General features: G+C 40.6%; 1 protein-coding gene across 4 annotated transcripts in view; it reads left to right on the top strand.

Annotated features, from left to right (window-relative positions):
- The window catches only part of LOC115435177 (zinc finger protein 516), a 91711-nt gene extending 74274 nt beyond the window's left edge, over positions 1-17437 (top strand). For 3 of the 4 annotated variants that reach the window (XM_030157421.1, XM_030157419.1, XM_030157420.1), the window contains exons 4-5: positions 3052-3156; positions 17013-17437. In XM_030157421.1, the coding sequence (XP_030013281.1) occupies positions 3052-3156; positions 17013-17188 (281 nt within the window). In that variant the 3' untranslated portion in view covers positions 17189-17437. Of the gene's footprint in view, positions 1-3051; positions 3157-7479; positions 7551-17012 lie in introns of all 4 variants that reach the window. The other variant, XM_030157422.1, reaches the window with a different exon arrangement.
- Positions 17438-17654: the final 217 nt, after the last annotated feature.

Raw genomic sequence — 17654 nt, 5'->3', positions numbered from 1 at the left:
TGTGTGTGTGTGTTGGCGGTGCAGTTCTGTCTTGTCTTTCATTGGTGCGTCAGTGAGAAGGGCTGGCGGCCTCCGGTGGAAGTAAAGTATCCAGAGGCCAGCAGTCCTTCTGCCAGAGACACTCTCCGTCACCTCCTCCACCTCCGTCCTCCTTGTCCTGCTGTGTCCCCCCCAACCCCCCTAACCCCCACCCCCGTACAGCTGCCCACTCGCACACCAGTACCACACCACCCAGGTATATATGTGTGTGTGTGTGTGTGTAGGTGTGTGGGTGTGTGTGTGTGTGTGTGTGCGTGTGTGTGTGTGTGTGAGTGTGTGGGGGGGTTATGTATCTAAGGCTCTGTTCAGATGCAGGTAAATGTGTCCATATGTGACCTGGATCTGATCTGTTACAGACAGTCTGAACAGCACTAATCTGACCCAGACCACTTTCATTTGTGGTCCTAAATCTGACCCGGACCACTTTCATATGTGGTCCTAAATCTGATACATATGTGATATTTTCCGATGTGACTTCAGTCTGAACATCCAGGTCGCATTTATCTGACCTTTACATCATTGAAATGCGACAAACGTCACAATTCTGCATCCCAGGAGTGTTACTTCCATGAACACAGTGTGTGTCTGCGTTAGGGATGGGAATCGAGAACCGGTTCTTTTTGAGATCTTGATCCCAGTAGCTTGATTCCTTGGAATTATTTTCCTGTCTGCTTAACGATTCTGCTTATCGATTCCACCTTCGTTGCACATGTGCAATGACATCACGCATACGCTGCATTGTTTTAGTCAGGACGTAGCCAACATGGTGTGGTGGCAGAAACGGTCTAAAAAGACGACACCAGGTCTAAACAGATGACACAGACGACACCAGGTCCAGTTGAACACTGTCAAAGGTTCCATTTCTTCTAAAGGGTGGAATCCCTCCAATCTGTTCAAACATTTGTCCACAGCATGGGATTCATTTGATTCGCTACTTAGCAGCGTTTGTAAATGTAGCGGCAGAGTGAACACCAGGCCGTCATCCGGGCCTGGTTCTGGTTCCAGTGCGGGCAACAAACGTTGTACCCCCTCAAATACAAGTTTCCAAAGGTAGGAAAAAGGAAATGAGGTGCACAACAACGGGAGACGGGCAGAGTCGAACCAGTTCCACATAGTGAAAATGAGGCAATAGAGGAATTAGTAAAGGGTCTGTAGTTTCACTTTAACTGTAGCCGCCGCCCCCCCCCCCCCCCCCCCAAACTGGGCCCATGGTGTCATCTGTTCTTATTATTTGTCCATACTGCAGATGTTCTATTTTCTCTGCAAATGGAAATATAAAAGACAGTTAATGCAAACACACCCATTTGTACTCTTTTATTCCCTCACCCAATGACAATCGATGAGAGAATCGATAAGGAATCGGATCGATAAGCAAAATCGATAATGGAATCGGAATCGTTAAATTCTTATCGATTCTCGTCCCTAGTCGTATTCCATCAGGACCTCTTTAGTGCATGTGGGTCACTTCAGGGTCACATTCAATTCAGACTCAAAACTGATAGAAGTCGCATTTAATGTGGAATATGAACCAACACACAAACAAATCAGATTTCACCAAAAAATCTGAATTACGCATTAAGACTAGGGGTGTGTATCGGCAAAAATCTGGAGATACGATATAAATCACAATACTAGGATCACGATACAATATATCACGAGCCTCTCAAATATGGTCATATCTGATGACCATGAAAAGATGAAGAACTGTATTTTATACCAATTATTGACATGGATTGATAGGATTAGTGGATCAACAGGAATTAACCCTTAAAGAACCAAACATCCACCATCAACATGAACCATCTACAGATGGAAATGTTGAATAAATGTTGATCCAGTGTGTGTGTGTATGTTATTGTGTGTCTGTGTGTGTGTGTGTTAGTGTCAGTGTCAGTGTGTGTACTTTTGTGTGTACCTGTGTGTGTCAATGTGTGTGTGTGTGTGTGTGTGTGTGTTACCACAGCCTGTGTTTGCCACAGTCCATGCCTCATATCCTCCCTTGGACCAAACACACATTTGTGCCACTCCAGAACCACACACACACACCTGACATGTGACACACGGCGGCAAGCGGGCACATCACAGCCGGAGCGTTTTAATTGCCTGTAATTTATGCAGTGTGTGTGTGTGTGTGTGGGGGGGGGGGGGGGGGGGGGGGGGGGGGGTCTGGCTGTCAGCGTCTGAGATGATGCTGTGTGACAGCTGCAGTCCAGCCCCTGGAGCCAGCGCTCATAATGACACATTAGACATACTAATGATGAGAGCACCGGACACACACACAGTCACACACACACACACACCTCCAACACTGCACATGCACACACACACACACACACACACCACTGACCCACACCCACATACATACACACTATTGACCCACACCCTCCCATCGCTGACCCACACCCACATACGTCCACCACTACTGACCCACACCCACACACTACTGACCTACACACACATGCATCCACCACTACTGACCCACACACTACTGACCCACACCCACACACTACTGACTCACACACTACTGACCCACACCCACATACATTCACCACTACTGACCCACACCCACACACTACTGACCCACACCCACATGCATCCACCACTACTGACCTACACCCACATACATCCACCACTACTGACCCACACACTACTGACCCACACCCACACACTACTGACCCACACCAACCCACCACTGCACACACACCCACACCCCCTCTGCTCCACCCGGCCTACACCCACTCCACACACTGCTCAAACTAACCGTCTGTTATTCGATAAAATCTGACTTTGACAGGAAGCCTGTGATGAGTTTGAATTGACAGTAAAACTTCCACAGGTCTGTTTAACTGTTCTACTTCCTGTTTGGATGCAGAACTCTGGTTTAAAACTGGATTTCTGTGAAGTCTAACGCTGTGGTGTGTATTTGTGTAACACTTTGGTGTGTATCTGTGTAATGCTGTGGTGTGTATTTGTGTAACGCTGTGGTGTGTATTTGTGTGTTTGTGTGATCAGGGATGCTGAGGTCTCTGATGCGACAGGGACAGTATTTCTGTCACGAGTGTGGGAAGAGTTTCAGTCAGCCGAGCCACCTGCGAACTCACATGAGGTCCCACACAGGTAAATATCTGCTGCTCACAAACACACACACACACACACGCACACACACACACACACACACACACACACACACAGGGAAACACACACATGCACACACACAGGGAAACACACTGGAACACAACGAAACACAATGAAATGCAACAAAGCACCGAAACACAATGAAATAACAAAATGCAACAAAACACAACAAAACAGTCGTTCACATGTACACATCACACAAATAGAACTGTCCAAAACACAAACAAATAAATGAATATACAGAATAGGACATACTGTGTCCTTAGCAAATATAATATATAATATAATGAAATATAATATAAAAAAATATAATCAATATAATATGAAGTAATGTAATGTGATATAATATAATGTAATACAATATAATATAATATAATGCTTGTGTGTAATTCATTAATGAATCTGTAATATGACGTCATTATTCAGCCTCATTTATTCACACTTGGTGAAAATAGTCAGTATTCTAGTGTTCTTTAAGGCCTGTTTTCTCCTCTTCCCTTTTATTTTATTCATATTTTCTTCTACTTTAGTGAAGCTCAGACTTAAACCTATTTCAGCCAAAACCCTGTGTTTTAACTACAGATTTGAACGTTCTGACTAATCTGATGTCACACTTTCAGTATTTGGCTTGAATTATGTCCATCTACTGTGAACTAGGATAAAAACAGGCCTTATTTTAAATAAAGCTGAGACTGAACTGAACATGTTGAAATAAAAACACCAGTGTACTGTACCTTTAAAAAGCTGAGTTTGTATAAATGTAGAAACCACACGTCGGAGGGTTAAGCAGAACACAAACGACTCATGTCTGAAGTCTAAGGCTCCGTTCACAGCAGGGGTTCATTAGTGCTCTGCAATATATCGCGATATTTCATTTCACAATACTGTATCGATATTAAAAAGAACCGTATCAATATTTTTAGGTATTTATTCAAATGCAGATTTGGCGGAGGTTTATTTTTGTTTTTCTTTTTTGTTTATATTTTATTTATTATTAGTATTTAACACTCTTTTAGTAAATAATGTTAGTTCCTTTGTTGAGATTGAACTAAAATAATGTTCTGATGTTAGTTCTGAACTAACACAATATGAACATTTGAACAGGATCTGAAACTGTAATGTCTGTAAAAGAATTTAAGTTTAAAGTTTTTACAGAGGAAAATTTTTTGATATAACATTAGATCCTGTTGTGATCAAATAAAAATGTGTTTAGTATTTGTGCAGATTTCTGGTGTAATTCAATTCTTCCAGGAATTAAAAAAAATAATAATAAAAAATTGCCTTGTTAACAGTATCATGATATATTTTATTGTGATCCTAGTATTGTGATTTATATCGTATCTCCAGATTGTTGCTGATGCACACCCCTAGGCTTAATGCAGAATTCAGATTTTTTGGTGAAATCTGATTTGTTTGTGTGTTGGTTCATATGCCACATTAAATGCGACTCAGTTTTGAGTCTGAACTGAATGTGACCCTGAAGTGACCCACATGCACTAAAGAGGTCCTGATGGAATACCAGACCACGCAGACACACACTGGGACATTTGTCGCATTTCAGTGTTGTAAAGGTCGGATAAATGCGACCTGGACGTTCAGACTGAAGTCACATTGGAAAATATCAGATCTGTATCAGATTTAGGACCACATATAAAAGTGGTCCAGGTCAGATTTAGGACCACATATGAAAGTGGTCGGGGTTGGATTTAGGACCACATATGAAAGTGGTTGGGGTCTGTTCAGACTGTCTGTAACAGATCAGATCCAGGTCACATATGGACACATTTATCTGCATCTGAACAGAGCCTAATAGTATTTTTAAAAACTAACAAGTGACCGATAATGAATATGATAATGATTAAGTATATTAATGTGTCAAAAATAGCAATAAATTAGGTAACATCAACTTTATTGATCCCACAGAAGAGAAATTAACCATAAAGACCCAGTGCTACTTTTTTTTGGCAGTTTTTCTTTATTTCGTAAGTCTTTCTTATTTATCACCATTTATTACAATATTATCTTCTGGTTTTTTGTGTTTTTTCTGTGAAAATCAGCCATTTTCCATTATTTCATTCACTGATCATGCAGGTGTTCATAAAAGCTCGATGACGTAAAGGTCAGATAAATGTGACCAGGCCGTTCAGACTGAAGTCACATTGGAAAATATTAGATCCGGATCAGATTTAGAACCACATATGAAAGTGGTCTGGGTCAGATTTAGGACCACATATGAAAGTGGTCTGGGTCAGATTTAGGACCGCATATGAAAGTGGTCTGGGTCAGATTTAGGACCACATATGAAAGTGGTCTGGGTCAGATTTAGGACCACATATCAGATACAACAGATCAGATCCAGGTCCCATATGGATAAAAATGGGATTTGAGCCACATTTACCTGCAGTGTGAACGGAGCCTAACAGTCCAACGGTTCTTTTATCCGACGTGGCTTTTCCTCCTTCACCTGCCACCTGTGAACACACGCCGTCTCCGCAACAACCATTAATTCCCCTGAAACGTTCACATGAGCTATAGAGGAAATCTGCATGTGGATCCACTATTTCATCCAGGGAGCGGCCATCGTCGCCTCCTTTGGTTTCCTTCCTGCGTTTTCCTAAATAAATCACATGGATGTGTGTGTGACAGCCGGTGCCCGGGCCTTCCCGCCCTGGGCCGGGCAGCTGTCTCTATTTTTTAAAGTGAAACATGATTTGCTCTGGATTCTGACCTGTGACAAATCGTATCCATTATTAATCACATGTCAATTAGAGAGATGGGACGGTGCATTTTAATCAGACCGAGTCACAAGCATGAACGCATTTACATCCAAGCAGAGGAGACGCAACAGCTGCATCTGGACCACTGCACCCCCCATCTACACCACCCCCCATACACACACACACACACACACACACACACCTCCACTCCTTACTTCCATTCCTTGTCCTCATATCTCCTCACTCTAATAGTTACTCCTCACTTCTACTCATTTTTCCCTCTCCAACCCTTCCCTACCTTCCTCCTCCTCTCTCCTCCTCCTTTTCATCCTTTCTCTTCTCTTGTTCCTCCACCTCCTCCTCCTTCCTTTCTCCTCTCCTCCACCTTCTCTCTCTTCCTCCTCCTCCTCTTCTTCTGTTCTCCTTTCTTTCTCTTCCTCCTCTTCCTCTCCTCATCCTCCTTTCTCCTCTCTTCCTCCTCCTCTCTCCTCTTCTCCACCTCCCCTCTTCCTTTCCCCTCTCTTCCTCTTCTTCTTCCTCCTCCTCTCTTCTCCACTTCCTCCTCTCTCCTCCCTCTCTTCCTCCTCTGTCCTCCCCCTCTTCCTCCTCCTTTCTCCTCCTCTTCCTCCTCTCTTCTCCACTTCCTCCTCTCTCCTCCTCTGTCCTCCCCCTCTTCCTCCTCCTTTCTCCTCTCCCCCTCCTTTCTCCTCTAGCCTCCTCTCCTCCATCAGCTGATGTGTGTGTGATGTCCGTTGACAGACACATAAGTATCTCTTCTCCTCCTCCTCCCCCTCTTCCTCATCTCCTTCCTCCTCTTCCCCCCCCCCCCCTCCTCTCTCCTCCTTCATGAGCTGATGTGTGTGTGATGTCCGTTGACAGACACATAAGTATCTCTTCTCTTCCTCCTCCCCCTCTCCTCATCTCCTTCCTCCTCTTCTTCTTCCTCCACTCCCCCTCCTTTCTCCTCTCTCCCCCTCTCTCTTCTTCCTCCTCCTTCCTCCTCTCTCCTCCATCAGTTGATGTATGTGTGATGTCCGTTGACACTCACATAAGTATCTCCTTCATGTAGAGTGTGAATGATATGTGGCAGAGCCAGTGATTGTAAGTGACAGAGGCCAAATGGTAAGTGATGCAGTGTTCACTTCCCTGCAGCCCTGTTGTAAACACACACACACACGCATCACATTAACACACACACACGTCGCATTAACACACACATGCACCGTCTCCGTAAACACTCGCCAACGCTGTAATTAATGTTGTCACCGACGCTTGTCTTCACGGTGGACGTGCACATGCAGAAAAGGCCAGCGACCCCGAGGCCTCCATTAACATGCGTCATATTAAATCACAGACTCGCCTCCACCAGGTTCCATCACCTTCATCATCATCATCATCATCATCATCACCATCATCATCATCAGAGCCAGCCACCTCTGTTCACAGGCTGCTGGTGGACGACTCTGCTTTGCTGGTGGTGGAAGAAAAAAAAATGCTTGTGTGGATGTTAGAGCTTTTAACCGAATGCCCCCCTCCTCTTCCTCCTCCTCCTCCTCCTCCTCCCCCCACCCTCCTTCTCCCCCCACAGTTGGGTTTGATTTTAACGGACTCCACAGAGGTACTGACGCTCACACCACCGCTTCTGAAGCTCCCAAACAAGTATGTGCACCAGAGCTAATCCCTGGGCTCCGTCATGGCTTCTGCATGTATTTCTGATTATTATTGTCTGGCTTCTGCATGTGTGTGTCTGTGTCACTTCCACCCCCCCACCCCGATCCCACCTTCAGTTTTTTTTTTATTTTTTTTTTTCCTGTGTGGCACACTCTACACCTGGCATTAACACCTGGAATTCTCACATCTGAATTGTTTTGCTGGATCCAACCACACCTGGCGTTGGTGTGTTTGCATCGCACCCATCACTGCTCTGAAGGGATTATTTTCACTAAATCACAAACTTCCACGTCACAGAAAGTTCAGACTAAACCTATAAACAAATGCAGACAAGGGACTGATTTGTAGTTTTCAGTTGACGTGTAAAAAGCTGCAGAGTTCAGTCTAAAAGTAGACATTATTAGCCTCAAATGTCAGTGAACTACACTTAAATTTAACCCTTAAAGACCCACAGCTGCTTCTGTGTCAGTTCCCAAATGAATGTTTCTCTCTATTTAACCTTGAAGCGATTTATCACCATCTATTATAATATTATCCTCTGTATTTTGCATTTTTCATTATAATTCATGTATTTTCCTATGTTACATTTCCTGTATTTAATTTAGATTCAAAGGTTTTTATAGCAAAAACAAAGAAAACTGAAGAAAAAGTGACTTTTTCTGTAAAAATAAATAAATAAATAAAAAATCATCATATATTCACTACGGAGCCTCTGAACGTCCAAATATGGTCATATCTTGTGACCATGAAAAAACCACCAATTATTGACATGGACTGATAGGATTAGTGGATCAACAGGTATTAAACAGTTTAGATCAGTAGATGGTTTAGGTTAAAGGTGGACGTTTGGGTCTTTAAGGGTTAATGAAACTTCTCCTGTCTGAAGCTGAACCATGATTTGTTTTTTTTGCAAAATTACACAGAAAAAATGTCCAAGTTTATATTTTTCTACTTGCAGACAAAGTTAGAACCCAAAACTACAGAAAATACTATCAAAGACATGCTTAATTTTACTGGTGACCACATATACATATACATATAATACTACAGGGTTACTGCAGGGTCCTAAAAAGTCTGAAAATTACAAATATGCATTTAACACGTTAGTCTTTAAAGGTATTAAATGTGATCTGGTTGGTGTTCAGTTCTGTTTCTATAAACTTGTTTACTGTGTTGTAATTAAATGTATTTAAATGTGTCTGTTAAATATCCAAACTGTAAAGACGGTAACGCTAGTCGACTCAGTTCCACCCGTTCCAACCCGACAATTTATATTAAAATTAGGAACCAGTTATCATTAACTTTGCAGAAATGATCAGGGAACATTCAGACCAACACACGTTCAGCTGTTGGTCACACAGCGTCACCAGAGAAAGATGAGTGTGGGAACTTTAAGGGACGAAAGCAAAAAGTAACCATGAGGAAGTGTAAATATAATAATGTCTGGATGGAGAAAAGATCATTCTGGACCTGGTTGACATGAGTGGAAGTGTTTGAACTTCACTCCACCTTGTGCAAGAAATCAATTCAACTTGAAACGATGGGAATCAAAGCGTTGGAATAAATAAATACATTTTCCTAAATTCTAGGAGTCATGAATTTTTGCCAGTTTAGCTGAAAAACAGGCTTTAAATTCTGTTCTAAGTGTCTGAAAAAGGTCTGAAAAAGTCCATGGGGTGAGGTTCTGTCCAAATATTTGTGTGCTTAGCAGAAGATGGTACTGAGAAGATGGTACTGGCTCAACTCAACTCGGCCTTTTTGCATTTCTATTACGTAACAGTACCTGGAATCTGGCACCTGGTACTATTTTTTTAATCCATGCTCGGCTGAGGTTCCAAAACAGGTGAACAGATACTAAATGTGACGTGGTGTAAACACTGCAGACCTCTGATTGGTCAGAGTTTGTCTTTGCGTTATTGCATAATCAATGCGCGACACACCTTAAAAAAAACAAAAAAAAAACAGATTTGGAAGTTGACGACCAACCAACAGACAGACAGACTGACAGATAGATAGATACTTTATTAATCCCGAGGGAAATTCCAGTATTCAGCAGCTTTCCATACAGCACAAGACAAAAAACAAAGACCAGAACATAACACAACAGTGGGTTAGTACCAGGTTGACATTAAGGTTAGTATATATACTGTAAAAGACACTTGCTAAAGAACTACTCTAAAAGGGCTTCCTGTACAATACTGTAAATACTGTAAATAAAGACTTCTGATTGTATTTACACATTTCAGGGCATTGATATAAAATGGAGCAGTGATTTAAGTGTTCCAGTTATTTAAGTGATCTACGGTGGTTTGAAAAGTGGGTGTAGTCCAACTACATAAGGTGCTTGGATATTTTAAAGTCTCATTGGATCAGTTCTAATGTGGTCATGACTGAGACCGAGACCCCCCCCGACCACTCAGTGATGTAGGTTAATCCATGATGAACACCCACAGAACCACACTGTGGTCAGTCCAGGAGGTTCAGACTGTTCTGTCCTCGGTGGACGACAAAAAGATTCCGTGTGAGTTTAACGGAACAACACACAACGAACGAGGTTATCAGCAACTCTGAGCAGACAACACAGAAGTCCCTATGACGACCAGGTACTCTAGAGTCAGTAGTATCCTGTAATGGAAACAGTCTGGAATAGGACCTGGTGCCAGAGTCCAGTTGAGTCAAGCCGGTTCCATGTCGGTGATCCATTAGTCTATAGTTGTGCAAAGAATAAATATTTTTAAACTCTTGAATGAGTTCAGTTGTCACTGACACAGCTGTATGAATGTTCGGTGGTGGGAGGGGCTGTTTGGCACGAATTGGCAGCCACGCCTCCGTCAGCCTGCCCTAGGACAACTGTTTACCACCACCAGAGTGAGAATATGAGAGGGAATGAATAATGGATCAATCATGTAACGTGCTATAGAAATCTAATCCATTATTATTACTATTATTATTATCAAATGTATTGTCCATCATGAATACGAATTCACCATCCATAGTTGTGACTAGGGATGTAACGATATGAAAATTTCATATCACGGTTATTGTGACCAAAATTATTATGGTTATCATTATTATGGTGGTATTATTGAAATTGTGCTCAAAATGTTCAAAAAGTGCTTATACACACACTGAATTTTGAATTTAACCAAGTTGTATTTAAAAATTAAATAAATAAATAAAATAATTGGCACAATGTACCTTCTGTTGTAGAAACATTCAAATATTAACCCTTAGTGGTCTGAGCCTATTTTGTCCGTTTTTCAGTCCTTTTGATTTTGCCTTTACATACTATATAAACAAATGTTTACTATACCCATGTTTGGGATGTTTTTTTTCAGCACAACTTCATTTATATCATCTATTATTTTTTCACTTTAACCTACTATAAAACCATAAAAGGACAAAAAACACACACACACAAAAAATAAAATCCGATTTGAAAAATGTATGTAATTTATCGCATAAATAACACACAGATACTTAATGAACCTTTCCAAAGACTTTAAAAGTGAATATTGGTTCCAAAAATTAGGTATAGAAAATTAAAATTGTAATAAACTAAAACTATACTCAAATATTTGACATAAAAGCAGATCTTTACGTAGGGTTTTTTTCCCCCAAAAGTGCGGTAATCAAACACGGTTATCATGATAATTAGAATTTAAACGGTAATACTAACCATCTGCAATTTTACTGCCGTTTATCGTTATACCGGTAATCGTTACATCCATAGTTGTGACCATGGAGAAGGAACCTGAACTCATGGTCACTCTGTGAATGCATGGATCATCTGCTCCAGAAATAATGTCTGTGAAGTGGGGACAGATTTTGGACAGTAGAGTCCCGTTGGTGAATTTGTATTCATGATGGAGAGAGAACAATGGTACAGTTGTATTTCCTGTTTGTAATTGTGATCTAAACTTATTCATTCATATTCTGATCAAATACACACAATACATTTAATGTACGACTGAACTCATTCAACAGTTTATCCAGATTTATTTTTTGCATATACAGTATATGAACACAGATCTGTCTGATGAACATGAATATTTTGACACCAATCTAACTCCTTAAAAGTCTTAAATTTAACTTGTAGGAACCCTGTTACGTTATTTATTATTATAACATCATTTGTTATTTATTATTATTATTATTACTACTTTCTAATGTGTAATTGCCTGTTTTTTCGCTACTGTTTTTATAGTTATTGTTATTATTTCTTCTATAATACTCCTTATATGTGTACATTTGGTGTTTGTGCTGATTCTAGAACCTTAATGATGACGGATCAGTAAAGTTCAATCTAATCTAATCTGATCTAAATAAAAACATGGCCGTGCAGGTCAAAGGTCAAGCTGATGAAACATGTCCTTAGGGTCATTTTTTTGCCGACCAATCAGCTGACGGCGGTAGGAGTAAATCTGGAACGCGTTGACATTCGGAGGGAGTCGGTTCTCCACGCCGCACCTCCATCTTAATTAATCACACACACACAGCGGCGTAGACGTGGATTTACCGCACACTATGAATGATGGGAACGGGCGCGGCAGCGGTGGTGGCGGGGTCCAATTAGACGTAGTGTTGACGCTGCTTTACGGTGACGATAACCTTTAGTTTAATGTAGTGCAGCGTCCCGTCGGCCATGTTTCCTCGCAGGACGATGTCGTGGAGGTTCTCGCTTTCTTCTCACGTATCACCTCACCGTCGTTCCACCTTGTGTTTTTTTTTGTTTTTTTAGATTTTTGTATGATTAATTATACCTTTTTTTTTTTTTTTTACCCCCCCACTCCCCTTCCTCTCTGTTTTGTTTCTGATGATGTATGATAACAGCTATATTTCCTTGTTTCTTCTTCAGGGAGGAGGGTGCGGGGGGGGCATGGGGAGTCATTTGTTTTCCCGCTTTGATATTCTTCCATTTATCAAAATGATAATTAGGTGCAATTAAATGGCAATCTCATTTGTTTTGTTCAGGTGTGTGTTGCTTATTTTTTATTATTATTATATTTTTTTTGCCGAGGTGTCTGTGCCATTGTAGGTCAGTCTAATTAGAAGAGAGAGTAGAGAGTACAGGGTGGGAGGGTGGGAGGTGTTGGGGAGGGGGGTGGGGAGGTTGGCCCAGGTGATTGAGAAAAATACACAGAGACAAAAGTAGGACTGTTCAGACAGGGCCGGTCCATCTGGGTCAGAACACAGAACTGCTCATGTTTTCAGTGAAATTAGGTGGAAATTAAACATGAGCTGTTTTTTCACATGCATAATGTTTTAGGACTCAAACCTACGGCCCAGGGGCCAAAACCGGGCCGCCAAAGGGTCCAATCCAGTCCATGGGATGAAAAATTACACTGAGGATGTTAAAGATGTTAAAATGATCACAGTTCAGGTTCCACGTTCAGACTAGTATGATCTAAAGTGGATCAGAACCAGTAAAATATTATTGTAATAACCTATAAATAATGACAAAGACAAACTTTTCTTTGTTTTGGATCAGACATGTGTCCCGGGGACCAAATGCGTCCCGCCAAAGGTTCCAATCCAGCCGTGGGATGAAGTTGCAAAGTGAAAAAATTCCACAGTCAAGGCTGTGGAACTCATTTTAGTTCCGGTTCCACATACAGACCAATATGATCTACAGTCAAATAATAACAGCAGAAGAACCGACAAAAAAGAATGACTAGATTTTTTTCTTTGGTGTGAAAAAAATAATATTACACTATGTCTATAAATAATGACAGCTTCAAATTTTTCTCTTAGTTTTAGTGCAAAAAATAACATTAAATTATGAAAATATTTACATTTACAAGCTATACTGTAACAATAAAATGTGAATAACCTGAACAAATATGAACCTGAAATGTCTAAAAGAAAAATCAGCACAATTTGAACTCTTTTCTGCCTGTTCCTCAGTGTTTAGTGTCTTTGTAGATCTGATCCATAATATAGAAATGATTAGTTGAGGCAGAATATTGTTAAAATTGTACTTATTTTTCTTAAGAAATTTGAGTTTTCTCAGGTTATTCACATCTTTTTTGTCATAAAAGTGAGTATTTTCATAATTGAATGGGGGGTTTTTGCACTAAAACAAAGACAAAAATTTGCAGTTGTCCTTATTTATAGGTTATTACCTCCACCAAGGAGGTTATGTTTTTGCCAGGGTTTGTTTGTCTGTCTGTCTGTCTGTCCGTTAGTGTGCAACATAACTCAAAAAGTTATGGACAGATTTTGATTAAATTTTCAGGGTTTGTTGGAAATGGGATTCCAGGGTTCCAACAAACCCTGAAAATTTCATCAAAATCTGTCCATAACTTTTTGAGTTATGTTGCACACTAACGGACAGACAAACAGACAGACAGACAGACAGACAAACCCTGGCAAAAACATAACCTCCTTGGCGTGGGGGGGCCCACGGGGGGGGGGCCACTGATCAGCCTTGGCGGAGGTCTGCGCTCTCCGAGTGCTTCTAGTTCTGTTATTATTTTACTGGTTCGGCCCACTGGAGATCAAATTGGGCTGAATGTGGAACCTGAAAGAAAATGAGTTTGAGAGCCCTGGTTTAGAGTGAAAAAAGTAAAAACATATATGAAAGTATTTACTAACTATCCTTTAGCAAAAAATCTGAATAATCTGAACAAATATGAACTTGAAATATCATAAAAACAGAATATTGGTCAAACTGCAAATGTAAACCGTACTGTCACAAAAAAATGCAAATAACCTACGAACAACCCGAAATGTCTGAATATAAATCAGTGTAATTGGACCAATATTTTGTCTGTTATTAAATATTGTGGGTATTTCTAGATCCATATTACCATATTGGGAAAAATTACACTTATTTTTCTTAAGAGATTTCAGGTTACAACTCCAAATTTTTCTTCTTTTTTTCATTTTAGTGTGAAAAAACAAAAACTGCACGATGAAAACATGGAAAAAAAGAAAATTCTAAATAACCATAAAAAAACCTAAAATGTCTGAATATAATCAGTGTAATTTTAACGATATTCTGCCTGTTGTTAACTGTTTTGTGTATTTGTAGATCCACTGTGATCTGTACATATGTAAATAATACACTGAAGCAGAATATTTATAAAATTACACTGATTTTTCTTAAGAAATTTCAGGTTACAGCTCTAAATTTTTTTTCTTTTTTTCATTTTAGTGTGAAAAAAACTACAATTACATGATGAAAACATAAAAAAAAAAAATCACGAACAATCTAAATAACCATAAAAAACTAAGATGCCATCAAATAAATCTGTGTAATTGGACCAATATTTAGACTGTTATTAAATGTTTAGTATATTTGTAGATCCACTGTGATCTGTACGTCATAATGAACATGTATAAATGATAAACTGAGGCAGAACATTGGTGAAATTACACTGATTTTCTCAAGAAATTTCAGGTTACAACTCAAAATTTTTCTTCTTTATGTCATTTTAGTGTGAAAAAAACAAATTACATGATAGTAACCATAAAAAAACTAAAATTTCTTAATATAAATCAGTGTAATTGTACCAATATTCTGTCTGTTATTAAATGTTTTGTGTATTTGTAGATCCACTGTGATCTGTACATTATAATGAACGTGTATAAATGATAAACTGAGGCAGAACACTGGTAAAATTACACTGATTTTTCTTAAGAAATTTCAGGTGACAACTCCAAAATTTTCTTCTTTTTTGCATTTTAGTGTGAAAAAACAAAAATTGCATGATGAAAACATATACATATAAAAAAGAATAATCTAAATAACCATAAAAAAACGACAATTAATATGAATATTATTTTAAAACGTAATATAAACCAGAGAAAAGGCCTATGTAAAAATCTGCTTTTATGTCAAATATTTGAGTGTAGTTTTAATTTATTACAACTTTGATTTTCTATACCTAATATTTGGAACCACTGTTCACTTTTAAAGCCTTTGAAAAGGTTCGTTAAGCATCTGTGTGTTATTTATGCAATAAATTATATACATTTTTCAAATTGGATTTTATGTTTTTTGGGTGCTTTTTGTCCTTTTGTGTTGATGTAGTAGGTTAAAGAGAAAATATAAATAACAGACAGATGAGATGGATGAAGTTGTGCTGAAAAAAAGATACCAAACATGGGTATAGTAAACATTTATATATGTAGTATATAAGGCAAAATCAAAAGTACTGAAAAACAGACAAAATAGGCTCAGACCACTAAGGGTTAAAGGGTAGTTTGTCGATGTGAACATTTTCATCATGTTAATTTTTTTTTTTTTTTTTTTGCACTGAGTTGGAGTGGACATTGTTTATGGGTTATAATTGTTTTATTTATTGATCTGGGTGTATGTGACCTCTGACCTCTGATGACCCCCTAAACGCCATCATGTGTCCTGGTTCATGTCTGTTGCGTTCTTCACCTCCTGGTTTGCATGTCTGTGTGTTCTACCGTCCCCTGGGTCATGTGACTGTTGGTTCTGTGTGTGTATGTGTGTGTGGTGTGTTCTTCTTCCGCTCCGTGGTCATGTGACTGTTGGTTCTGTGTATGTGTGTGTTCTGCCATCCCGTCGTCATGTGACTGTGGGTTTTGTGTGTGTTCTACCATCCCATGGTCATGTGACTGTGGGTTCTGTGTATGTGTGTGTTCTTTCGTCCCGTGGTCATGTGACTGTGGGTTCTGTGTATGTTCTACCATCCTGTGGTCACGTAACTGTGTTGTGTGTTTCTTCCGTCCCGTGGTCATGTGACCGTGGGTTCTGTGTATGTGTGTGTTCTTTCGTCCCATGGGTCATATGACTGGGTTCTGTGTGTGTTCTACCATCCCACGGTCATGTGACTGTGGGTTCTATGTATGTGTGTGTTCTTTCGTCCCGTGGTCATGTGACTGTGGGTTCTGTTTATGTTCTTTCGTCCCGTGGTCATGTGACTGTGGGTTCTGTGTATGTTCTGCCGTCCTGTGGTCATGTGACTGTGGGTTCTCTGTGTGTACTACCGTCCCGTGGTCATGTGACTGTGGGTTCTGTGTATGTTCTACCGTCCTGTGGTCATGTGTGTGTGTATGTGTGTGTGTGTTCTTCCGTCCCGTGGTCATGTGACTGTTGGTTCTGTGTGTGTGTGTGTTCTTCCGTTCCGTGGTCATGTGACTGTTGGTTCTGTGTATGTGTGTGTTCTGCCAACCCGTGGTCATGTGACTGTGGGTTTTGTGTGTGTTCTACCATCCCATGGTCATGTGACTGTGGGTTCTGTGTATGTGTGTGTTCTTTTGTCCCATGGTCATATGACTGTGGGTTCTGTGTATGTTCTACCGTCCTGTGGTCATGTGACTGTGGGTTCTGTGTATATTCTACCGTCCTGTGGTCATGTGACTGTGGGTTCTGTGTGTGTTCTACCGTCCTGTGGTCATGTGACTGTGGGTTCTGTGTATGTTCTGCCATCCTGTGGTCATGTGACTGTGGGTTCTGTGTGTGTTCTACAGGTGAGAGGCCGTTCTGCTGCCAGCTCTGCCCATACCGAGCCTCTCAGAAAGGGAACCTAAAGACCCACGTCCAGAGTGTCCACCACATGCCCTTCGACAACAGCCAGTACCCACAAACCTGGACGCCGTTACCGAGCCAGGACCAGCCCAGAACGCCGCCGCCACCACAGCACTGACCCCCCCACCCCCACCCCACCCCGAAAGGAAAATAATCACCCACCCACCTACACGCACAGGGCTGGAGGCGTGGCAAATGAACTTACAACGAAGGTTCTTAACGTGATTTATTTTGTAGTAGGTGAAGCTGAAGGTGACGCCACATCAACCAGGAAACTCTGCTGTTGCATTCGGGTTCAGCTGGGAATTTTTAACCACACAGGGGTGAAAAAAAAAACAAAAAACGGAGGTGAATCCAGGTCGCCTCCTTTGCAGGAACTTCCCTCTGTGTCACACGTGTCAAACATAAGGCCCGTGGGCCAAAACCGGCCCAACAAAGGGTCCAATCAGACCCAAGGGAATGAACGTGTGAAATGGAAAAATGACACTGAAAATATTAATGATCATTTTAATTCAGGTTCCACATTCAGACCAGTGTGATGTAAAGTGGGTCAGACCAGTCAAATACTATCAAAATAACCTATA

The sequence above is a fragment of the Sphaeramia orbicularis genome, chromosome 16 (genome assembly GCF_902148855.1).
Source record: "Sphaeramia orbicularis chromosome 16, fSphaOr1.1, whole genome shotgun sequence".
In the NCBI taxonomy this organism is placed as follows: Eukaryota; Metazoa; Chordata; class Actinopteri; order Kurtiformes; family Apogonidae; genus Sphaeramia; species Sphaeramia orbicularis.
Note: the sequence above shows the minus strand (reverse complement) of the source record. Positions and strands in the feature narration are given on the sequence as shown.